Below are 26,262 nucleotides of genomic sequence, written 5' to 3'. Positions count from 1 at the left end.
TAATGAAATTGTAAGTGGTGGATTAGGTTCCTGGAAAAGTTTATATGGATATTTGACTTTACACTAGGCTGGAAAACTAGGTCAGTCTGTCAGCCCAATAAAGGTTTAAACTGTTATAAACTCAATTTGACGCTGAAACTACTCCACAAAGTATTCCGGGATTCATCTATTGATTTTTTGAATTAATTATGTTTTTGTTTGCATTAAAAATGTGGACCCAGAACTTTATGCATTTTAAATAAATCATTAAATATAAATCTGAGTAACTAATAAAATAAAATAAGCTATGACAGTAAAATAAAATATAAACTGAAAGTTAAGTAATTGAGAAACAAGTAATTCAACATTAAAATCTTGTCTAATATGAAATACATGTGTGTAATGTTTCTCAAAATAAACAGTATCCATTGACTGTGGTATTTTACAGAATGGAATAAATAAATACATTATTACACACTGACAAATTCAGATCAAAGACATAATAATTTATAAATTAAGTTATAAAATCAATGCATACATTATATAAATATATACAAATTAGAATATGTGGGAGGTAATTTTGTTCAAAAGACATTTCTAATTTCAACATACTGTAAGCTCTAAGTGTTTTTGCCTCTTTATCCAAAACGTGCTTGTTCTTTATTGGTGAAGTAGCTCATAGTGGATAGCAGCAAGACATTTTACTCAAGTAAGATTAATGATACTACCGGTACATAACAATATTACTCAAGCAAAAGTAAAAAGTACAGTGTCGTAAAACTACTCCTAAAAGTTACACAGGTAAATGTGCTGAGGAAATATATTGTTTGACATTGTGCCACCAGTCCAACAAATGTTATATTTTTGTTTGTAAAAGCATATTATTGTATTTGACAAAAACAGATATCATTTTACCATAACTCGCTTTCTGAATATAGTAGTTAGAAAATACAGATGGAACTGAAAGTACAGCACTAGAAGTAAGTCTGCCGAACAGCAGTTACTTGAAGCGGGGGTTTCGTGGGCATTCGTCAGCACTAAATGGAAGTGACAGTGTGCAGAGAGGTCCTAATTACTGTCTCACTTGACTAATTGTCGCCTCTGAAGAATTTATTCCCACAGAGGTTTCTAAGATTCTTTGAGAGGTTTGCTCAAGATGTATAGAGCTACTCCACACTGTGTTCAAATGCATTTCCAAATAGTAAATACATCAAACTCAAAACTGCTGGAGTGATGCTCAAAAACCGCCTGCTTGAAAACTCCAGTGATAGCACAACGGGAAAAAAGAGCAGGGTTGTACATTTTGCACATTTGGAGAGAAAGTATGCATTTCTGTTGGGGCTTGTCCAGTGTGTTCAAACATTCTTATTCACAGTCACCCTGACAAGATGAAATGAAACCATCTCTAGATTTCACAACCCAAGGATGTTAGAATAACCTGTAGGATTCAAAATAATGAGGCAAAGATGAGCCTTTAGTGCAGGCGCAACACAACTGAATGAATCTCTTCTTTTTCAGGGTCTTACCATTCAAAGTGCATCAGCTTTTCGTTTCCATGGTTTCCTTCCCTGTGCCAGTGCTATCTATCCACCAGTCGCCTGTGTGTGTGTGTGAGAAAGAGAGAGAGAGTGTAGTGCAGACAGCAGAAAGAACACTTTTTGCAGTGGTTATCTCTCCTTTGCATAAAGTCCCCTTTGCATTACCTGCTCCATGAATGCAGTTGGAATAAATGCACCAACAAGCTCACATAGATGTCTATGTTGGTAAGTGAGTGGGCGTGTATGAACTCCCCTAATTTGTGCTCTCCTTCAAAAATGACACAGTCTGATCATGGATACAAATAAAAGATCATCCATCAAATGGCACGGGGGTATTTTCCTATTAGCAACAACAAGCTAAAGGAGCGGGATTCATTTCAGCATCACAATGAGGAAATTTTCAATTCCTATATCCCCCACTTGTCTAACCGGGTTACAAAGGGTTGTTGTGTCCATACTAGATTTTGTAGAAATGAGAATTTGTAGCACAATCAGTAACAAAGATCTTCTAACACAAATATGAACAAAACATAAATAAAAGGGTAAATTCTGTTTTTGAGCAAATGCACACAAATAATTTAGATGCATTGCACCTGTACTCAATTTATACTTTATTAGCATGGTGATTAAAATCTTTGAAGCCTTGATGTTCCTTTTATCTATACATGTGACTTATATCAACTGTAGATTTACATCGAGTGGTAGCCATTCAAAATGTCACCACTTTTCTTGATGGGTCCTTGGCTGGCCCCCTCTAATTCCTTTTTTAAACATCAATCTTTGTACTAAAATATTCTTTCTGTCATGATTTGTGAACGTTAAGATCTAAAGAGAAGCACCATCTCCTGGTCAGATCCTGTAATTCAGTGTTAGGGTGGAGTCAGGGTAAAAACGTATGCAAACCCAAGAGAAGGAGGAGGTTACTCCAGTGACTGGAAGTTGTAGAGCATTTTCTCGGAAGGGTAGCCTGGTAAACCAGACTTAATGGGAGATGAAAGGTGTTATTTAGTCTGGCCCCGATGGATGAGACATCGGAAGATTGTTGATGAGAGCAACCCATTGATTTTCAAACCACTGTCTGTGCCTATTGGCCAACACTCTGACCAATGAGCGCAACTGACTGTGACGTAGGAAGCGTGACAGAAAGCTGGTGGGGGAATGTAAACAGCCTGTCGGTAAAACAGCGAATATGTCCTTCTCATTAATGAATGAGCGTAGAGCCTCTTCCTGTTTACGTTTCAACGAAAACCCCAAGTCTAATCCTTCCAAAACTCATTCCAAAGCTGAGTCAAAAATCGGCATCAGAGCCAGCTGTCCTTCACATAAGACTATGCCGAGAGAGGGCCGCTGCAGACGGGCTGCGGTTAGCCCTGGCTGTCGTTTGCATCGAAGCTACGCTGGTTGCCGCGGTACTCTCAACTTCGGAAATTCGGAAGTTTACTAGGCTAAGGGAAGGGGGCTGTCATTCGGCTGGCTTTGACCGCCAAGGGGTCACCTTGAATGGCTGCTCCTGTAAGGTAAATCAGAGTGAGGAAGAAAGGGCACTTACATGTTTTTTTTTTTGTGCTAGATAGCCTTATTGAGATATTTAAGGAAACTGTGCATAAACCACAACAAGCTAAAGGAGCTTGTTTTGAAACTAGAATTTTCACATGGCTATAGGATTTATAAGAAATGGTCAGAATAATTAAAAGATTAAGCCAGTGGTTTTAGTGTAGATGGAAAGGCTCTCTTGATATAGAAGTCAGAGGGATACGGAGGCTGGGTCAATATCATTAAAAAAGTAAACAGTAGCTCAGCAGCAAAAAAATTTGGAGTTTAACTATTGGAAGCTAACACATCCAATCAGTAGAGGGGCCATAGCAGCAGGAAACCAGGCCGAGCAAAGAACAATAAAGGGATCCTCCAATCTCCCCAGAATCCCTAAATAACAGAAAAACAATACTGCTTTATCTGATGGGAATTCAGATATTATGGGTAAGAATTTGCCATGAGGTCAAAAATGCATTATTTAATAATAATAGTGTTAAGAATGCTGCTATTTTGTAGAGGTATCTTTGAGACAATTTTGGGTCCTTACTATCAATTAGGCACAATTAGAATATTACTTCACAACTGAATATTTTATTAACCTTTATCGAAACACTTAACCACACTGTATAACCAAACTGTTCCCATCTTTTTAGCAGAAGAATGCTCTGTCACAAGGGTTAGAGTCGCTTGATATTGTATTGCATCCTTTGTTTATTAAACAGTAAAACAAGTCTTTCTCTCTTGCTTTTAAATCTACAGTTTGTGAATTCTTAATTCACTCACACGTGGGTTTCATTCTAACAATTCATTCTGTAACGTCTGCAGAATCCTGCGTACACAAAGAGAAAAACCCAAAAGCTTAAAAAAGTGCTTTACGTTCCAAAAATGCAGCACTCAGCTTAAGCCGTGAGTTTAATTAAAATAATTGAAGGGCATTTATTTAATGCATACGCTTCATTAATTATAAAATGTCAAAGGCACAATCATCAATCTACTCATACACACTAATTCATATTCTATCAAATTCATACCAATAAAATCAATATTTGACATAGTATTTAAAAAAATTAGGTATTACACTAATTCAAACATATAATGCTAAAAAAATAGAGGGAACACGTAAACAACACTATAGAACTACAATAAAATCAAACTTCTGTGAAATCAAAGTGTTTACTTAGGATGCAAAACTGATGGACAATCAATCTCACATGCTGTTGTGCAAATAGAATAGACAACAGATTGAACATATTGGCAATTAGCAACACACACTCAATAAAGGAGTGGTTCTGCAGGTGGAGACCGCCGACCACTGGGTTGTAGAGTCCACGTAAGACAGACTCTACAACCCACACATGTGGCTCAGGTAGTGCTGCTCATCCAGGATGGCGCGTCAATGCAAGCTGTTGCAAGAAGGTTTGCTATGTCTGTCAGCGTGGTGGTCAGAGACTGGACGCGCTACCAGAAGACAGGCCAGAACACCAGGAGACGTGGAGAAGGCCGTAGGAGGGCAAAAACCCAGTAGCAGGATTGCTACCACTGCCTTTGTGCAAGGAGTAACAGGAGGAGCAATGCCAGAGTCCTGCAAAATGACCTCCAGCAGGCTGTACATGTTCATATGTATGCACATACTGTTAGAAACCGCAGAATGCTTGGCATTTGCCAGAGAACACCAGGATTGAAAATTTGCCACTGGTGCCCTGTGGTCCTCATAAATTAAAGTAGGTCCACACTGAGCACATGTGACAGAGGTGACAGAGTCTGGAGACACAGGGAAGAGCGACCTGCTTCCTTCAACATCCTTCAGCATGACTAGTTTGGCATTGAGTCAGCAATGGTGTGGGTTGGCATTTCTTTGAAGGGCTGTACAGCCCTCCATGTGCTCACAAGAGGTAGCATGATGGTCATTAAGTACCTAGATGAAATCCTCCTACCCCTTGTGAGAACATATGCTGGTTTGATTGGCCCTGGGTTCCTCCTAATTGAGGACAACGCTAGACCTCATGTGACCTTCATCTTGCAGTTCCTGCAAGATGAAGGTCACATGAGGTCCTGCAAGATGAAGGCATTGAAGCTATGGACTGGCCCGCCCATTCCCCAGACCTGAATCTGATTGAGCACATCTGGGACATCAGGTCTTGATCCATCCACCAATCACATTACAACACACACTAGAAACTCATCACAGTTCTGGCAGTGCTGTTTATTGTCTCCTATTTGGGTGCTTTGTCTTTTGCGTTCTTCCTCAGTTCAAATTTAATTAAAAAATAAATAAATCCCAAAGTGACATAAAATAATGCAGTAACTTATAGGTTTTTGTTTATTTGTTTGTTATTTCTTTTCATCAATTTGTTGTAGGTATTGATAGCTGTACGCAGGAAGGATCTTCTGTCTTGAACTGGATCTGGAGAGAGGTCTTACTGAAGACACTTCATTGTTTTAAAATCTTCCTAATAGGATGCTTAGTGTTGTCCATAATCTTCTATACTTATGAAAACGTCTCCTTTGTGAAATCATCTCCAGAGGTTTTAGAAGAGTCCGAGAACAGAGCCAGGCTTCTTCATTTGCTTGTTTCAAAACTTCACTCAATGAAGTCATCTGTGCTTTATGATGTCTGGAACAGAGCCAATGAATAGGAGAGTTTTGCCACAGCATCTATTTTGGCAGAAGTGCTTGGCAGTACAGTGACAGACTGCTTGGTAAATATTTCACATATACTGTACACAACCATTGCAAAAACCTTATGATGGAGGTTGTACTCCATTTTATAGTTCTGTTGTTCGCCATTTGAAATGTGTTTTTTTTTTTTTTTTTTTTTTGTTTGGAGCCTGTCTCAATCATATTCAGTTGACTCTTATGTACTGTTTATAGAAGTAACTTTTTGTCACCATGATCAATATTTAGTAGAACAACCTAATTATCATTTTCTATTGCCACGCTCTCCTTACATCTATGGAAATGCTACCATGAGCTGCTAAATTCCTATTATTCCTATTCCTATTATTTAAGCTCTGTGCATTGCCGTTGCTCTTTGAAATGTTGCTCTTTGATGGCTTTGACGGCTCTGATCTGGAAGCTTGTATCACTGAACTTTACACTAGTCCTTCCCAGTCCCTGTGTCAGTATGATCATAAGACACATTTTTGTTCCATGTACAAGTAATGATATCCATATGATTATATATATTAATTTAAAGAAAATATAATGGTATCGTTAAATGTTTTTTGTAACTGTACATATGTAGCAATCGTTTATATGCAAACCTCCCTCAGCTAATTGTTCTTGGGGAGTCCAGGGGCCCACTAGTTGCCTTGGGCAGGCTCTGCTTTTATAGAGGGGGAAAAAAGAGAACATCAGTGACAAAAAAAGTCCAAAATGTGCAGAAATCAATGCATTTAACATCATAACTACTGTAGAAGCTCAGATTGATCTAGGTCATTGAAACTAAACTCCCCTACATTTACAGGAGAGGTGATCATCTGCCTATAAGGATCAACAACTGGATGTCAAACAGGGATGTGTAACTTTTGTTAAAAGACATCTCAGAAAACTCTAAATAGGAAATGCTGTTATATCCAGATAACATGACTGAACTGTTATCACTGCAAAATTAGCTTTCTTACCACAACATAGGGGCATAAATACTCAGTTATTTTTTCTAAATAAAGGCAGGAAAGTAGATTTTTAAGTATTGCTTTTCTTGGCTTATATAGATGTGTTTCTCTGAGCTCAATAAGGATTCCTTTCATGCTTTGTAAGGCTATGCTGACTTATATGAAAAACCCCAAATTTCTCCATAATTATGCTAATGGTCCAGATGGTAGCATGATGAGTGTCATTCTCTTTGATATTCACACACTTCAGAGCGCTGGTGTGCAGACCCACGCACTCCGACACAGGTTCAAAGTCAATGTTCCCACCACCTACTTGGTTCCATGTAATTACTTAGTTTTTCCTTTAACGCATACAAGCACTCTCTCTACTGTTTAATGCATTTGCTGGTATTTGTAAGGGGGATTTGACAGATCATGTGAAGTACAGCAGAGCAGCACTTCAGCGAAAAAAGCAGTGATGATGAGTTTATTCACACATTTGCAATATAATTAGAATTCTGCTGGAAAGTGAATATAAACAAGTGGGCGCAATAAACCACTAACCAAGCCTACTTCAGTAATATATTAGTGGATATTTTAAATCAGCAGAGATTAACTCGCAAAATATTATTTAAAGATGTGATAGGCCACCTATAAATACTGATAGTTTTTTTTTTTTAGTGTTTCTTCACTCACAGGCAAGTCATTCACACTTAAACCTCACAACGGCTGTGTTCATCCATGCTTGGACTGCCGTGGCGCCGATCAAAGAGCTTCTTTCACATCCCCACAGGGATTAAATACCCATCCATCCTCTCAGGGCAGAGGTGCAGTGCTCTACCTTTGCCTCAAGCTGATGCACTGGCCTATGAAGAGTTGGTCATGGGGGTGGACACTGATAAGGTGCATCCAGATGGCCTGCAAAAGAACCAAAGATATGCATCTTCTCAGTGCAAAGACATGACATAGAGTACAGCTGGTTTCAAAAGAATTAATCAGATAAAAAAGTGTGATAGGCTCTAAGGATATCCATGAAAATCAGACAGCTTTGCCATGCCAGGAATACCTTTAAAAAGAAAAAAAAAACTTTAAAGAAATCTTTTTTTTTTTTTTTTTTGTCTTAGAGGATTTAAGTGTGCTTGGAGAAATTTGCATATGTTACATCTTTTACCCTTCTACTGGCTTAAGTTGACATGACAGATTTGTTGTTTCGCTATTTTCCAAGGGGTTTCTTTCTTCCTCCCACCTTGCCGGGTATAGGGAGTTCTTACCTAGGCCCCGTCCACACGAAGCCGAACCCTGGCCTAAACGCACAAATTTTTCACCAAACCAGCCTCTCATCCACACGAAGCCGGCGTTTCGGGGGTCTGTAAACGATCTTTTTTTTATTCAGCCTTCAGAGTGGGAAGATTCTGAAACGCCGTTTTCGCATTTCCATCTTTAAGCTCTAACCGCATTTTTTTTTTAAACGCATGCGTCATAGCGTCGCCTCTAAACACGCATGCGCGACACAGTATCACTACAACAATGGCGCCGTACTGTGTTGAATGGTTGCTGCTAATGCTACTCACCCTGCTGTCGGGCTTACAACAGAATCTTCTTCTTCTGGAATATCTCCAGGTAGAACAGAGCAATATAGACGACATAGTTCATCACCTGAATTTGACTGAACCACGAAAATGGACCCGCAGGGCAAATATGTATAAATATTTGTGCGCATGCCCAACATTTTGTTGCCTATTTTTGCTTTGGCACGACAGCGCCACTTACAGGCCTGGCATACATTTTGCAGCGTTTTCATGTATTCGTGTGGACGATCACATTTATTTTACGTCTCCGTCTTTACGACAAACGTTCTGGAAAATATTAGTGTTTCGTGTTCGTTTTGACTTCGTGCGGACGGGGCCTGAAATCCCATGATGAGGGCTTAGACTGGGTATTTCTGAATGAATAGAAAATAAAGACAGAATACTTACATGTACTGTATGCCAAGTCATTAAAGATTGTTGTTGTATTTTTTCTTCAGCATCTAGGGTTACAATTTCAGTTTACATAGTGCTGAGTGATTGACCGACAAACTACAGCAAAGCTCTGCTGCCTTGAAATTATATGTGTACATCCAAAACTTTTTTCAAACATACAAGGTGCAAAAACGTCAGTGTAATTTTTAGATAAATGATGTGACAGCCAACACAAAGTAGCACCATTAATTGGGTGGAGAGAAGAAATGGTCATTTTTACAAAACATAAAAATCTGTTGCATGTTGTATCCACTCCTTAAATCTGATACAACAACAACAACAAATAATACAGCACAATCAGGTGCTTTATAAAATTATGTCATAGAGTCTGGCCTTGTGTAATTACTTTCAGTATACCGTTTATAAGTTTGTGAGGCCTTCACACAGGTTTTTAAAACAATATCTCAAGTTTCGAACATCTGACAGAGCTTGGTTCCCCATTGAGTCCTCAAAGCTAAGAGAGTATGGCCCGGTTCTAAAAGTGTTGTTTACACACTCTAGGAAGTTAAGCAAGGAGAGCATTAATCAAAAAAGCAGCCAAGATACCTTCAATGAATGAGCCACAGAGGTCCACAGCTCAGCGTCAAGACTATTGATAGTATAACTATTAGTAATTAGTATCACAAATCTAGACTCTCATTTATAAAATTAGCTTAAACACAAAACATGGCCTGAAACTGCCATATTTTCATAAACCCTGGGCATCAACCAATCAGAGCAGCTGATCTAGAACTGTCAGCATGAAAATAAATATGCATCATGGGGTTTAACTCCATTGGTTCTAAAAAGCCAGGGGAATGTATTTTTGTGTAAAAGGAGAAAAGAGAGTGCTTTGATCAATACTACTACACTAAAATATATTCTTACTGAACCATGGTAAAAAAACAGCTGGAAAAAATATTGTTGTGTTGTTGTGATCAAAAACCTAAAAAGCGCTTATGATTACTTTTCAGCGAGTGATTGCAGGAAATCCTTAACAGCTTTGCCGTCGTAGGTACACCGGCTTTAGAGAGCTTTTACTTAGTACTTTGCAGAACTTTTGCAATCTTAAAGTGGAAATTATCTTGAAAATTAAACAAAAATTTTTTAGAGACATTTTTTCACACTGATAGTAACAACTGATGTTATTTGAGATGGAAGGAACATTTTTTTTGTCATAGAATAAATTCAAGATAAATTGTGGAAAATGATTAACAGGGGAAAAAAGCTCTTTCAAAAATATATTTTCACTCTCAAATTTGTTTTTCTCCTTTGCAAGAGTGAAATGATTTTCTTTAAAAAACAGATTTCTGTCTCAAACACCTCAGGATTCAGGATTTTTTTCTCTCAGTGTGAAAAAGATGTCATGGCAGGGCATGTGTTCCAATTGGACAGTCTCAAGAGAATTGACAGCTGAGTGGTGTTATTAAAAGCAAACGTGGTAAGGCATCCGTCATTAATATTAATGGGGAAACTCTCCCTCGCCCGGACTGCCTCACCTAGAATGTGGGCAAGAGCTCAGGGCTGTGTTGTATTTATAAGTGCTTCAATGTTTATTTTCCACCAATAAGTTGCATAACACAAACGCGATAAAGAGATCACCAAGGTTTCCTGGTCTATGACGATGAATATGACAATGTTGATACCCTGGAGAGCAATCCTCTTTAATAGAAGGAGCATTTTGAAAGAATAATAAATTAACTTATATGGCACTTGTAGGACTTACTGACAGAATAATAACTGCATTAAACAATAATGAATATACAATAGGAGTATTCTTGGATCTCTCGAAAGCATTTGACACTGTTCATCGTGAAATTTTATTGAAAAAGTTATTCAAATATCGGTTTCAAGGTCTTGTTCATAAATGGTTAACCAGTTATACAAAAAGTAGATATCAGTATGTATCAATGAATGGTCCTTATTCGAAGAAAAATTCAATACAATTTGGAGTACCCCAGGGCTCCATCCTAGGACCTTTATTGTTTTTAGTTTACATTAATGATCTTGCTAATATCACAAGCTGTGCAATACCTATTTTGTTTGCAGATGACATTCATCTTTTGATCTCTCACAAAGACTTGACTACTTTTACAGAGAAACTGAATAGAGATCTAGCCCAATTTCAAAACTGGTTTCAAGCCAATAAGTTATCTTTGAATTTGAAAAAATGCAATTTCATGGTTTTTGCTCGGCACAGAAATTATACATTTGATGAAATAAGAATTTGTATTCAAAATCAACAGATTGATAAAGTTACCATTGTTCGTTTTTTGGGTGTTCAACTTGACGATACACTCCTTTCGAGAGAAAAAATTGGTACAGCGTGCAAAAAAGTCAAGTAAAGTTGATACAGCTAGTACTCCCCTTTTCTCCAAATTACAGCTGTTAAATATTTATGAAATTAATATTTATAACCCCATCAAACCACCCTTGTTGTTATAATAAAACAATATCAGTCTCTGTGTGCAGCGTCTGCCGTGAAGCGGGCGCTGTACCGGTCCATCGTGGTGAAGAGAGAGCTGAGTCAAAAAGCGAAGCTCTCGATTTACCGGTCGATCTACGTTCCTACCCTCATCTATGGTCATGAACTCTGGGTCATGACCGAAAGAACGAGATCGCGGATACAAGCGGCCGAAATGGGTTTCCTCCGTAGGCTGGCTGGGCTCTCCCTTAGAGATAGGGTGAGAAGCTCGGTCATCCGGGAGGGACTCGGAGTAGAGCCGCTGCTCCTCTATGTCGAGAGGAGCCAGTTGAGGTGGCTTGGGCATCTGTTTAAGATGCCTCCTGGACGCCTCCCTGGTGAGGTGTTCCGGGCACGTCCCACCGGGGGGAGGCCCCAGGAAAGACCCAGGACACGCTGGAGAGACTATGTTTCTCGGCTGGCCTGGGAACGCCTTGGGGTTCCTCCTGAAGAGCTGGAAGAAGTGGCTGGGGAGAGGGAAGTCTGGGCCTCCCTTCTTAAGCTGCTGCCCCCGCGACCCGACCCCGGATAAGCGGAGCAAGATGCATGGATGGATGGATGGATGGATGGATGGATGGATGGATGGATGGATGGTTGGATGGATGGATGGATGGATGGATGGATGGATGGATGGATGGATGGATGGATGGATGGATGGATGGATGGATGGAATATCAGTCTCCTGAAAGTTTCAAGAATTATTTTGTTAAGAACTGCCAAGTCCATTCTTATAATACTAGAAAAGCTTTGTCTATTCATTTACCATTAAGTATTAAAAATCAAGTGCAATTTTCTTTTTGGCATTGTGGTGCAAAACTATGGAATGAATATGGATGTAAGATTTTACAAATATAGACTCCCTGAAATCTGAAAGCTAAAATGTAAAAATAATGTTACTGTACGTGTCTTTTCTAAATTTCTCTCTCGAGTGAAATGTCTTTTATAATGTGAGCTGCCTGATGTTTTGCTGTTTTAGGGGTGTGGCCTTTGGTATAAGCCCTATGTGGTTTCTGTCAGACTCCATCACATTTCTTCTTTTATGGATGTATTCTGAGTTTCTATTTTGATTTGTGAAAATAGATAAATAAATAGCAATAAAATAGCGTCCAAGTCTCTCCAATACTGATCCAGTATTGAAGAGACTGATGCACATGGAACCCTGCCATCTCTGCAGGTATTCACCAATCTGGGTTCCCTCGCATCTGGCTCCTACCAGCTTAAATTAACCTAGAAGTGATTTGATTTATTCTCTGTGTGAGGTCACTTTTAGAACAACATTCTGCGAAATTACCCAAAGTTATGGAAATTTGCACCCAGCACAAGTGCAATAATACCTGCCATCTTAGATGGCAGTGTCATGCCCAGTCAATACATAAGTTCTTTTAATTTACAGTGAGACCACTGGGGCTACCAATTCTCACTCAGAGTGAGAGCTTTAGAATGACCAGCCATGGCCATGACCTATCATTTGCCACCTCTGTGGCCACCCCTACTAGGTGATATGTAGTTTCCATTCACCACCTCCAGACAAGAAGTCCACCTCTAAACCAGAGTGGTAGCTGTGATACTCTCAAAAGGAAGGTCCTGAATAATTCCATGGTTAAGTGCTAGTATATTTTACATATTTTTTCAATTTTATTCATTCTGAAATCATGAATGAAATAAAAGGAGTAGAAAGAAATAATAAAAATTTATAATATCTGCCCCCCTTTTTAATGAAGTAATACTTATTCAACTCAGATATTTACAACCATTAAAAGCACACCTTGTTCATCAATACACAGAAAATGAGCAAAAGCAACAAAAAATTTAAACAAACTATTCATCAGCCTATCCACTGTCATATTGACCACCCATCATATTAACCATATACTGACAACAAAAATACAGTAATTTATTATTTGCATTAATATACTAAGATTTAAGATGATAAATCAAGAATTCAAAATATATTTTAACAGTTTTTTGTGTATTATTGGAGAGAAGGGAAAGTTATGTGCATGTCTATACTAAAAACAACAGTATATGCATTTATAATGTATATTATGCATAACCGTAAAGGTTTTACACTTTTTATACTATGTATGATGCATCCATGTTATACATCACACAAGAATATATATTTATGTGTGCAGATTTATTAGCAAGAGCTTCATAATAATATAATCTGTTTATAGTTTTTATACTGAAAATACAGGTATTGTGCCATTTTTACACTGAAATGATTATGCAGCTTGTCAGTTTTCAGCTACCCCTCAGTAAACACTTATTCCTGCCCGGTCACCCCTATTAAAATTTTCTGTCTCCACTGCTGACCTCACTTAAAATACATTAAATTTTTCATTCCAATGTACTCTTTCTTTACATTTCTTTTTTTATTGTTGTCATTGTTAACAATAAAAGGTGTTGTGCGAAATTCTGTTCCCATGTGAAAATCTGTTCCACCTGTGTCGGGAGCGCGCCGCGCATTGCAGCCACATAAGCGGATCTGATCATTTCCCAGGCCTTTCGGATAATTTCTTGGTTACATAAAAAGTCGTAAAATTATACAAGGTTGAGACATTTAGTTTAATCAGCCGCTGTTGTTTACAAAATTGTAAAATAAAAAAAATAAATGTGGTTTTCTTATGCTGTTTTGTGTTGTTATCTTAAACGCCAAGAGAATCAGTCTCTTTCCAAGTTTTTTCACTTAAGCCTGACAGAAATAAAAGTCAAGTCACCAAATACCAAATTTGTATTTATAATTTTTTATTACTGATATAAGATGATGGGAAGTGCCTGATAGCAGTTCCATAATATGGAAACAAATTAATTTAGCTGCAAATCTTAAACTGTGTTTATTCCTCTCTTCATCAACAACAAACCATCTGGATTCGGTGATATTTGAGCAATGTTTGCCTAAATTAAAGGAGGGGGTCCATATATTTTAGCTTTCTAATAGTGTGTATGAAAGCTTTCCAGTAGTGTGTTTGAGAGCTTTCTAGTAGCGTGTATGAGAGCGTTCTAGTAGTGTATATGAGAGCCTTCTAGTAGTGTATATGAGAGCGTTCTAATAGTGTATATGAGAGCTTTCTAGTAGTGTATATGAGAGCTTTCTAATAGTGTATATGAGAGCTTTCTAGTAGTGTATATGAGAGCGTTCTAATAGTGTATATGAGAGCGTTCTAATAGTGTATATGAGAGCTTTCTAATAGTGTATATGAGAGCTTTCTAGTAGTGTATATGAGAGCGTTCTAATAGTGTATATGAGAGCGTTCTAATAGTGTATATCAGAGCGTTCTAATAGTGTATATGAGAGCTTTCTAATAGTGTATATGAGAGCGTTCTAATAGTGTATATGAGAGCATTCTAGTAGTGTATATGAGAGCGTTCTAATAGTGTATATGAGAGCGTTCTAATAGTGTATATGAGAGCGTTCTAATAGTGTATATGAGAGCTTTCTAGTAGTGTATATGAGAGCTTTCTAATAGTGTATATGAGAGCTTTCTAATAGTGTATATGAGAGCGTTCTAGTAGTGTATATGAGAGCGTTCTAGTAGTGTATATGAGAGCTTTTTAATAGTGTATATGAAAGCTTTCTAGTAGTGTGTATGAAAGGTAAAGCTTTTCACCAGTTTATATGAACAGTTCTCACTACTTTGTATGAGAGCTTTTGAGTAGATTATATAAGAGGTAAATGTTTTCACTAGTTTATGTGAGAGCTTCTTACTAGTGTTTGTGTGAGGTTTTCAGTATATTATATGGAAGAGTGTAATTTAATATGTGTATATGCAAGTTAATTCTGATTTATGTCCCTGGGGGCACCTCATACACACCTGTCCACCAACACTCACCATCCAACCTGACAGACTGGAGAGGATCTGCAAGGAAGAATGGCAGAGGATCCACATATCCTGGTGTGACAAACTTGATGCGTCATTTCCAAGAAAACTTAGGGCTTTACTAGCTCAAAAGGGTGCTTCTACTCAATACTGAGCAATGGGTCTGAATACTTTTGATCATATAATATTTCAGTCTTTCTTTTTAAATATATTTGCAAAAAAAATCTAAATTTTTTTCAAGATGGGGTGCTGGGTGTACATTAATGAAAAATAAAATGAACTGTATTGATTTGAGCAAATGGCCGCAATGAAACAAAGAGTGAAAAATGTAAAGGGTTCGGAACACTTTCCGTACCCACTGTACATTTGCATGCCAAAACTGCCCATTTGTAAATAAAATGGAAAGTTTTTTTTTCTCTGAACTGAGTTTGGAGATGCACTACACTATACTAAAATGTTATAGATGAGTGGGTATAAAATTGATGGATCTTTTTTTACTTATAAGAGCCACTTTTGATGTATCATTGAGTGATACGTTAAATGTCAATGTATCAAAGTTTATGGTTTCAACATTAAAATAATTAAAAAGGGTTTTACTGGTTGTTAAAAACTTGTGGTAAGCAGAGGTTTGGTTCAACAGCCAAATACTCCCCTTCAACAGAAGGAAAGATTTTCTTCTATGTAAAAACTCAAATGGCAATTTCTGGCAGGATATGCAAAGGACCATGTGCAAACTTTGCATATCCAACCTCCAACATTTCTTCAAGTACTTGGCGCCAAGTTGTATGAAGAAAGAGGAAGGTGGGATTAATTAGGCTTTCCACTCAATCCACACTCTTCACACACACTCTACCCTCTTTCTTTTCCCACTTTTGCATTTTATTTTCTCTGTGGATAGTCTACCTCTCTTTCTCTCTCCTCTACGCTCTTGCCCACTCACGCTTTCTGTCTTTGTGGTGCGCGTTCACAGCACCAATCTTGGCTCGACGTCAGAGCCTGTGCAGCAGTGCAGTATAATGGGAGAGCAAGCAACACAGAGAGCCTCATAGCGGGCTGTATATCGCTGCTATAGCCTCTGCTTTGCGCTCTCCAGCAGCCTCACCTTTAAGCCCGTACTATAGGGCTCCCCCTCCTCTACGCCGGATCCGTACCTTTCGACATGGACGTCCCATCATCACCAGACCCCGAGGATTGCTGTCTCTTGGCGCAGTGAAGAGGGAGACGGACGAAAGTGGGGAGGAATCATGCCGGGATCGCGAATGGATTTGGGGAAAGCGCGAGTGACCATGCCGTGATCTTGCACATCCAGGGCCGCCGCTACCCCTGCTTTTGCCCAACAGCCGCTGAAGAATCACGCGGGAATCAAGCCCGCCGCGCACCGGGGAGGAATTATCCACTGTGCATTTGCTCTGAAAACATCATGAAGATTACCTCCCATCATCTGATGATAACCGGTCTCGCTATCAGGTTCAACCTCAGGGTGATCCCGCTTCTGCTGTTGTTTCTTGGATACACTCGCGGGATGCCGCACGTTCTAAGATTCGGTGAGGAAAAAACAAACATCTGATAGGCATGATCAGATGTCTGTAGATTGCTCGTTTGCGTGTCGATTTCAGCAAGCGCTTTGTAAAATTACATTTTAATAAATTGCAACTTGACTCAGTTAAATCATACCTATTTTTGATGATTTATTATGAAGGATATGTTTGGGTTTTCCATGAAACTTGAATCACTGTAACACTCACTCTAACAGTCAATCTGAATGAGTATGCAACAGTTCCTGGCTATCGACCGCAAAGGAAACTCAAGAAGCATCACTTTAGGGCTTATTAAAGGTATCCAGCCCTGCATTTCCATTCAAACCCCCGAAGGTTTCACATTTCAAAATCAACTCTGAGCTCTGAGGAGATACAATCTGCACGCCACGTAGTGCTTTTCAGGTTTAATTCCATTTAAAAGAATTCCTCACTTCAGCATGCACTAGCACAGTAATTTAAACAAGATAAATTAACTTCACTTTACTTGAAAGCTATTGAAACTGACAGCTAGTATTTAATATTGATTGCAGTCGCCACTTTTGTATGTAATTGTTTGCAACTTCACCTAATGCATGTGCTGAAGTAACCCAATTCAGCAGGCTTCTCCTGGTGCCTGATTAAATTCTCATCTCCCAGGATGGAGATTGAGAGCGATTTTTTCCCCTTTCCATCCTGCTGCTGTATTTACAGAAAACATCTCGGAGTGACAGACAAAGGGGATGTCATGAGGTGAGGAGAAGGCATCCTTTAACGAATACCACCAATCCCCCCTTTGCCAATGGGGGTCCTGCTTAAGAGTCAGGCCGCGTCCACTATAGTCGCCGCTATGGCAACGGGAAGTGCTTGTCTTCCATTCTCATCCCCAGAAGTGACTTCCAGTATCACTCTTTATCTAACAGATGTCTGGTATTTATTCTGGTATTCAATTCGGATCATTTTCAAACAGTGAGTTCATTGCAGATTAAGTGGACTATAAGATCCAAATCAGGTGTTTTGCACTTTAAAGTGAAGTGTGCGACTCAGAGCATTGGATCCAATACTAATGTTCATGCAACAACCTGTAAGATTTTTACAAACAAGTAACATTTTAGCTATCTTTTTAATGATAACTTCATCTTTGGACACTACGCTCAATTTTTGCTAATTTATTTAATACTAACCACATAAAAACACAACAGTTGTATTGTCCATAAAGACTTATTATTTAATATTTCGCAATTCATAATATTTGTATACTTAGTATAGATTTAAAATCCAGAAGCTTTGCTCAACTGAATACACTATGTGCTCAGAGGTGTAAATGCAAGACATTCAAATTATTTAAATGTTCACCATGCATATTTGTTAATATTGTTCAGTGAATGTTACTCTAATGACATTTCCTATTTCATGGTTCCTAAACATTTTGATTAAAATGTAAGTGCAGATGTTCAGTTAGTTGCTATTCTAATTTGTCTTGTATGGAGAAGAGAAGAGAACAGGGAGGCTGGCATATTTTTTTGGGGGGGATCTATCACAGATGAGTATGACAACCTTTACAACTTAAGGACTTTTTTAACATCTTTGCTCGATGGAGTTTCTGCGTTCAAAGAGTACAGTATAGAAAGTTTATGTATTATTTGAGTGCTAATGCTAAAGTTAAGCTGGCCACTTTTCTTTGCCTTTTTCACAAATAACTCATGTGTATATTTCTTTTTTATCATTCAGGAGATGTACCAAATTAAGAATTAAAAATATGAATTAATAGAGCACTTAAGTACCTTTCTGCTTAAGTAAATCTTAAAAAAAAAAAAAAAAAACTAATTTACTTGCTTGGCTTTTAGTGTCATGTTTTCTGCCAAGATATACTGGTTAAAAATTACTGAAATGAAACAGAATGAAACAAAAACATTGGGGTCAATTTCTTACAGTTTTGTTATTTGGTGCTTTACTGAATATTAATTTTAGTTTTCCAGTTGTAGTCATCAATGCATGCAAACAGGTTTTGTGGAAGTAGAGGATTCTCTTATCTTATTTTACAGCTCTGCTGTTTGTAGAGTTATCATGACTACCAAGCACCTTCATTGTTTCTATCCCACTGTTTGACTTCACTTCTACTTTGTATAAGAAAATAAACAAATAACTAATTAATTTTATTAATAAGACTTTACTGAATTATGAACAGATATTAAATTTATTCTAAAAAGGTAGCATGTAAGCCTTTCCTCTGACAACCACTGCTAGATCTGCCATTCATTGACCATGACTGCCTCAGGATGGAGAGGTTCAGCTTGTTGGTTAAGTTTGACATCAGCATTAGCACTGGATGCACATCAAAATTCTGCTCCAACATAGAAACTTTCTTCAACATAAGCAGCAGGACGTTTATTCTCCTTTAAGTTTGTAGAAATGTATTGTATGTATCCCATTTATTTATATTAGACTTGATCCTCTTTACAGGATACTGCACAGAACACAATAACTTACGTTTAAAATCCTCCCAAAACCTTTGTATATTGATTTATCAAGGATTCATTAGGCCAAACTTGATTTAAAATTTTTAATATTTTTATCTCTACCTGCTGTACTGAACTTGTCGCCTCTGCTTAGCTTGAAGAAAAATAATCCACAGGGCATCAGGCATCAGTTGTGACATAGACATGATCAAGCGAGGTAAGACATTATTCATGCCACTGAGATCTTTTGCTTCAAGGTAAAAGCTCATGCTTGAAATATTTTTCCCTCTAATTGTTGCAGTTATCATGACAGGTTTTCAGCTCAAACCTGGGTTAGACTCTGTCCATGGTTCTAAAAAAAATCCCATCAGCTAAAGCTTTTAAGCTGGTATTTCAGAACCATGGACAGAGACACACATGTTCAGGATGACTACTTGTTGCTGAAGAAAAGTATTCAGTATCATTTAGTTATACATTCAAAAGAAGTGGCTTATGTATATGTGTATTTTTGTATGGACCACTCTCTTTGCAAAGGTTTGCATTTACTGGTCTGAAATCTCTTACTAGAAGGATAGTGCGGTTTTGTATAGTTGTTCTCAAATATATATATGTATATGCACAAAAACATGAAATGCAAAGCACATGTCAGTTAGAATGAAAGAAATTCTAAAAAAGAAACCCCTCAAAATAAGCTGGAGTACTTCCCAGAGCATTTTCTTGTCCTGCGAGATGTGCTTACTCAGCAGAATAATCCTAGCTACTCCTGCAGGAGATTGGCTGAATGAGGAGGTCAGATCCCCAGAGTCTGCCTGTTTCTACCCTTGCCCCCATGCTACATTCTGTTCAGACAGGCAGCGTGCATTGTGCAACTGCTGTTCTCTTGTCAGACTGAAACCTTTACACACTGTAACACCACAGCACAGTCAGGCTTTTTTATTCACAGGATCGGGCTCACCAGGGTAGAGCGACAAGTGTCAGAGGAAGAGGAAAAATAGTAAAAAAAAAAAAAAGATGTTTTGGCCACCAGCTACAGGCTTATTGTAGAACTTATTCCCAGAAATAATTTATTTTGATTAATTAAATTGTTTTTTCCCCCTTTTTGTATCATTGAACACAAAACATAAATGATTCTCTACAAAGGAATTACAAAAAAGTTAACCAAACATTCTATAAGAATAGATTTTTTCTTTGCAAAGCTGACAAACACCAATTAACACTTTGTTGTGCTGCTAAGGATCTCCTGGATCCAGAAAAAATATCATGATCTGCCTGAGCAGTCTCCACTATCAGAAACGTAGCTTAATATGAACACAAATTGGATTAATTTGTCAGCTGATCCGATTGCTTTCTTGCTTAATAATCTTCCTAAGATATTAAGTAAGTAATTTTTATTTATATAGCCTGTTATACAGACATAGAGGTCACAAAGTGCTTCACAAAATTACAATACAAATAAAATTTCAAATAATGATGATTTTAGGTTGTAGAATTTTACCTTTTTGATTTTTTTAATAAAAGGAAATTTAGTTTATTACGATCAATTATTTTTGATACAAAATTGCTATTTTTGTGCACAGTCAATTTTAAAAGGAAAGTTTATCTCACTACACTTAATAGTGGGCCACAGTTTATGATCAAAATGTCCCATGTTTTCGTAACTGATCATTTTGAATTCATAAATTTGTCGCAACTCAATGTTTTATAATCTGTATAGAAATTCTTAGACAAATAATAATTTTTGCTAAAACACTATAAATTTTTACCACTGAGGGGAGAGTTCCATTCTATTCTATTCTATTCTATTCTATTCTATTACTCAGTGTTTTATTATAACATAATTTTTTATGGTCTTACTTTCTGTATCTACCTTGGACACTCAAGTCTGTAAACCATAATATAAAGGAACCATACCTCACCTAAAAAATTTATGCAATCTGTTTTTTTGTCTGTTTCTTTTTTTCTTATTATATGCCCTACAGCTTGCCAGTGACTGTGATGCTGAGTGATAGTATTATCGCTGCCATCTGCAAACAGCATTGGCAAAACCAATTTGTCTCTGGGCTGTCAGCTGCTGGTGAAATCATTGTTGACTCACAAATGCTCTTTTTTTTCTCAACCGGTTCTGTTTACATTTTCTCGGTATAGACATATGCTGGATATATTTCAGACAGAAATGCAATTATTATTTTTCATTTTGAAGAAAGGAAAAAAATCAATTATTTTCTTTCAGTCAACTGCCAAAAGACAAAAATCCCCTCTGGTGAAGTGGGAGGGAGGAGGGAGGATTTTCTAACTTCCTTCACAATGCTTGTGCTATTATATGGAATCTTTTATTGCATATTTAATAATAATGAGATGTAGTCCAGTTAATTTAGTTGTGTTGAGGTGAAATTAAAAGGGGTAAGAGAGAGTGGAGAAAATATATTCAAGAGGAATTGGTTGCTAATTGACTTTGTTTGCTTTTGGTTTCTGCCAGTCTGAATTATCGGCACACTGGAGTTCAGTTGAGGATTTCTAAGAATTATGGATAACACCCAGCGCCCTGGCCCATTGCCAGCATGTTCACAGCAAACCCATTTAAATGCACACAAAGCTGCTTAAAATATTCATGTGTCACTTGGCCTCGCTGTGGCTTATAGAAATGTGAAACTATCTCTGCTGGCAAATGATTTCCATGGTTTAAAAATACCCACTGTGGGTTTCAAGAACAAAGAGGAGATCTGTCTCACATTAGCATGCAGCACCACACGTGGACTCAAAGCAGAGAACTATCTAGATGGATTTCTAAAACATGTTTACAGTTCCGACTCTTTGAAGGTCTCGCTGTCATGCCTCAGTTACAAAAAGGCTCAACGCTGATTAATTCTTGGGCGCAGATTGTTACATTTTGAGACGGCAAATATCCGTGAGGTATGAAATTAGTTTTCTTGCAGTGCTAAGAATAAAGCCATTTTTGCAGATTTAGCAGCAACATTTTAAAAGATTACTTAATAGGAAATAGCCTTAGCTGGTTGACCTTGTCTGCAGCATAACTGCCTTTATTTAGCTAAATAAATGAAATACACGCGAGATTCAAGATCCCCCTCCTTATTGGCTTGAGTTGTGTGTTGGATTTTGCGTTTCACATTCTTTCACTCACTGTCATCACTCAAGAATTTCTGTGTTAGCGTTAAGGGTCACATGTGCAATTGTTCTATAATGTGTCCTTTGAGAAATGTGCCTTACTGTATGTTTGTCCCGCTTAAAGCCAACTGAAGGTCAAAGCTTAAACCGCTAACACGGAAGACGTTTTCTTCTTTCTTTAGAATTGTTTCGTATTTTAATACATGCAGAGCTGTCCTTCTCGCTGTCCCTCAAAGGGAGAAGGTGGCAAGCACTGATGTCATGAAGAGGTGTGAAAAAAGCCCAAGAATTTCTGTCAGGAGGGGGGTTTGTGTATTGTCTGTGTGAGTGAAAAGAAAAACAGTGAGTGTTGATGCCAGCAGATACAGAGTAAAGATAGATTAGTTTGCCTTAGAGCAGTCCAGTCTCAGCCCACTCTCAGTTGTGCTCTGTTATTGCTGTTTTCTTGTGGCTTTTTGTGAGGAGAGACAGAAAAGTAGTGAGGAGTTTGCTGTGAAAATGTGGTGGGAGGCCAGAAGTCATGCACTGCATCTCTGAATAAATGTCAGCGGAATCGTATTAGTGAGCTGAAAATTTGCCTGCGACTACAGATCCAGAGAACTTTAACAGCAGAGAAACAGTGATGCTGATGACCTTGTGGTTCTTTTCAGAAATTAAATAAGGGATATGTTTATAATAGACTTTATTAGCAGCGTGTTTCAACCTATTGTAAACTCTAAAAGGGTGAAAAACAATACTACTCGAAATGCAGCTGAGGGAGAATAATAAAAAATCAAGAAAAATGAATCAGTCAGGAAAAAAAACCCAAAATAAATTTGAAATGTCAAGTCCCAGATGCATCTCTCTCTTGTTTTACGGGCTCCCATCTGTGGGGGGAAAAAACAATGTAAACGATGATGAGAAATGCAAATATAGATGTGCAGTAATTATGCCTTATGGAAAGAAAAAAGGTATGTATACTTCCTTAATACTGTTACAGAAATTTCCACACAGTTACCTTTCTTGTTATATATTATAATAACAATAGGTTAAAGTAAACACAAAGACAAAAAGAAAAAACTAGACAAGTCAGGGATAATGTTTGAGGAAGTTTAAACTAGGACTGAATATCAATTCAAATTTCAAGAATTTATTAGATTCCAGTTACTAGATTGAAAATGTATCTGTGTAATCCAGTCTGAAATGGACTAATTCGAAATTGGATTGCTGCCATTAAAAACATAAAAAAAAAAAAAAAATGTTTTTGTTTTTTATTATCATTCTACCTGAATTACCAAACTGTAGCAACATGTTGATACTATTATTGCATTAACATTTAACAGCAAATAATAAGTTAATGGTGACTAATGGTTGTGGTAAGGACATTGGAAAGGGAATTTTGTAAAAATCCATGTCTGGTTATATAATTTGATCTTTAGGCATTAATGGGATAATCAATTCAGAATTGGTAAATCAATATTTTTTTTTTAACAAATCCCTAGTTTAAACCAATCTATTTTCCCAAGATTTGAAAATCTTGAGGAGCTCATGTATGTCAATTATCCAAATGTGGCTGTCCACTTAAAGTGGCAGAGTTGAAAAGGTGAGCAATAGATTCACATGTCAAGTGGGGCAGCAATGGATCTGATTTTCCCACATTTTGTTAAGAATATGCTTACTGTTATTCTATTATGTTCTTAAATGCTACAGAGCAACATTAAAAACCATTTGAAAATTATATTAATTTAGATAGTTTCCCTCAGTAACAGTAGACATTTTGATTTGCTGAAAAGAGCAATGAAAAGGAGATTAAATACCTACACTTTGCATATTTAACAGAGGGGGATTAAGACAAATAACGCAGGATAAACAAACAAACAAACATAAAAAATAAAGGTCCCAAAAATGCAAAGAAGTTAAAACTTTTTGCAGTTCTGGAGTTGTCTCAGGTTAAATTCAAGTTACTATTCCCTTAAAGCTGAGATTGAATTGGTTGCACTTTTTTCCAAATGTTGTTTGTATATCAGGCACTTCAAAACTATCTTTAGTGCTGGTCTTGTCCTAATGCTAATGTTTGAAATAACTAGCATATATTTTGTCAAGTCTTAGATTAAAGAGTGTTCACAGCTTTCCTAAACAATGCTTTTATTTTTTAAGTATGTTATTTTAAGTAACATCACAGCTATAATAATAGAAAATAAAATTGACTGTTGAACAAAAGCTTTTAGAGTAAATGTAACACTATGCAACAACACTTCCAGGGGTCACCTCATATATGGAGGAGGTAAATCGGTCAGAAAAGTAAACGTTTTGACGTAAATATAAAAAGCTTTGTCTTAACCTGACACGTCATTTTCAGTTCATGCTGAAACATAGTAGTGGGAGAGGCATGCTGTAAACTCCAGAATCTGTGATAGAACTTCTAGAATTGCTGAACACTGCCACTCTCCATCTGATCTAATAGAGAATGTGCTGTTTTTTAGGAGTCTTTAAAAGTCTTGAGTCAATTTTCACTTCAATTTTTTTTCCCCATTACTCTATGCTGTTCCATCACATAATACAAAATATATTAACATTTGTCTTAAAGTGATACATACAAAGCGGGCACTGTTTTTTCTTTGTACCTAGGTCACTATAATGGACCAGAAAGCGGAAACATCCCTTTAGTGGGGGAATTAGACTATTATATCAGACGATGATGCACTTTGTAGCACTGTTGCCTTGCAGCAGGAAGGATCTGGGTTTGATTCTTGGCCCAGGGTATTGCTGCATGGAGTTTGCATGTTCTCCCCCTGCATGAATGGGTTCTCTCTTGGTACTCTGGCTTCCTCCCACAGTCCAAAAACATGACTACTTAATTGGAGTCTCTAGATTGTCCTTAGGTGTGAGATGGTGCATGGTTGTGTGTCCCTGTGTTGCCCTGTTATGGACTTGCAACCTCTCCAGGATGTACCCCGCCTCTCACCCACAGACTGCCACAGACAGGCACCAGCGAAACCACAACCATGATGGAATAATTGGGAGAATATGGGAAGATGGATGGATGGAGATCATAAATATATTAGAAAAAAATTTGTATTGCCCGTGGTTATCAGAGCACTGGGGACAGTAACCGTCATGCTGTGATTTTTGTTTTAGTTTGGCCTATTACTCCCACTTCATGCTGCTTTATCTCCAAATCAATTCCTGTTTTATTTTGCACATATTTTTACTAATTTTAGAAAACTTCACTTCTTGAATTCTCCCCTGCAACACCCTAATGTCATTCACCTACTCCTTATTTGTTTGTTGAAATATTTATTCTTCACCCATGCAGCTACCCCTGGCCAGTTGTCTTTGTTCTCCATCTCAAGCATTTCAGCCATTGCATTTGTACTTAGTCTCCTTGTGTTTTAGACCCAGCTTGAATTTGGACCTGCCTCTGCCTATGTTTTTTAATATTTCTGCTTTAGTTGTATTTTTAGTGTATGACACCAGGGCTGTAATAAAGGAACCTTGAAGCTTGGCTGGCTTTTGGGGAAAAAAGAAAACCCAACCGTTTAAAAACTTTATCAAAGCCTCCTCTTGCCGTTCAAGAGCCACAGTAATTTCTTTCCTGGAGCTTTTCCACAATCTGTTAATAGTGGTGATATTTATGAGCTAAATCACTGGATGTCTCTAGATCAGTGTTGTTTTTGATAACCATTTTAGATTTAGTCTTACTGTAGTCCTCAGGACGAAAACTTTTATTTGTTTTAGTCATTACTATATGTGATAGTTTTAGTCGGTTTTAGTCGACTGAAACTTCAAAAAGGTTTCAGTCTAGTTTTAGTCAGTTTTATGTTGCAAAAAAAAGTGAACCTTTACAATTTTGAATTACAACCAAATTCTTTACCAGACTGACCGCTCTTATCTATATACTACAATTGCTGGGTACAGAATGCTGTTGGGCAGAAAACTTTGATTTGTAGAATTCAGATAAACCTTTCTATGAATTAATGCACTACTTTATAAAAAAATGTCTCTCAAAAGCTGTGAAAATGGCAGATCTAGTTCAACACATCATATTGGTTAATATAGCTGACAGACAAGCTAATAAAATGTACAATAAAGGTGTGGTTTTAGACATACAAGGTCTCCATCCCAAAGCAAGCACTTTCTGATCTAATATGAAATATGCATATCACAGATCAATAAAATCTTCATTGCTCCAAAAAAAAACAAAGAACGAAAACATTCTTCTTTCTGCTTTGGCAAATTTAGGCTTTATTTCTAAGAAT

At 37.5% G+C, this 26,262-nt stretch overlaps 1 protein-coding gene across 2 annotated transcripts in view; it reads left to right on the top strand.

Moving 5' to 3' along the window:
- Positions 1-15,895: 15,895 nt before the first annotated feature.
- Positions 15,896-26,262, top strand: part of LOC119779140 (glutamate receptor ionotropic, kainate 2-like) — a 112,580-nt gene continuing 102,213 nt past the window's right edge. For both annotated transcript variants that reach the window (XM_038278676.1, XM_038278674.1), the window contains exon 1: positions 15,896-16,472. In XM_038278676.1, the coding sequence (XP_038134604.1) occupies positions 16,349-16,472 (124 nt within the window). In that variant the 5' untranslated portion in view covers positions 15,896-16,348. The remainder of the gene's footprint in view (positions 16,473-26,262) is intronic.

Source organism: Cyprinodon tularosa, unplaced genomic scaffold (genome assembly GCF_016077235.1).
Source record: "Cyprinodon tularosa strain WSP-4 unplaced genomic scaffold, ASM1607723v1 ctg143, whole genome shotgun sequence".
In the NCBI taxonomy this organism is placed as follows: domain Eukaryota; kingdom Metazoa; phylum Chordata; class Actinopteri; order Cyprinodontiformes; family Cyprinodontidae; genus Cyprinodon; species Cyprinodon tularosa.
The sequence above is the reverse complement of the archived record's forward strand: the minus strand, read 5'-3'. Positions and strand labels throughout refer to the sequence as shown.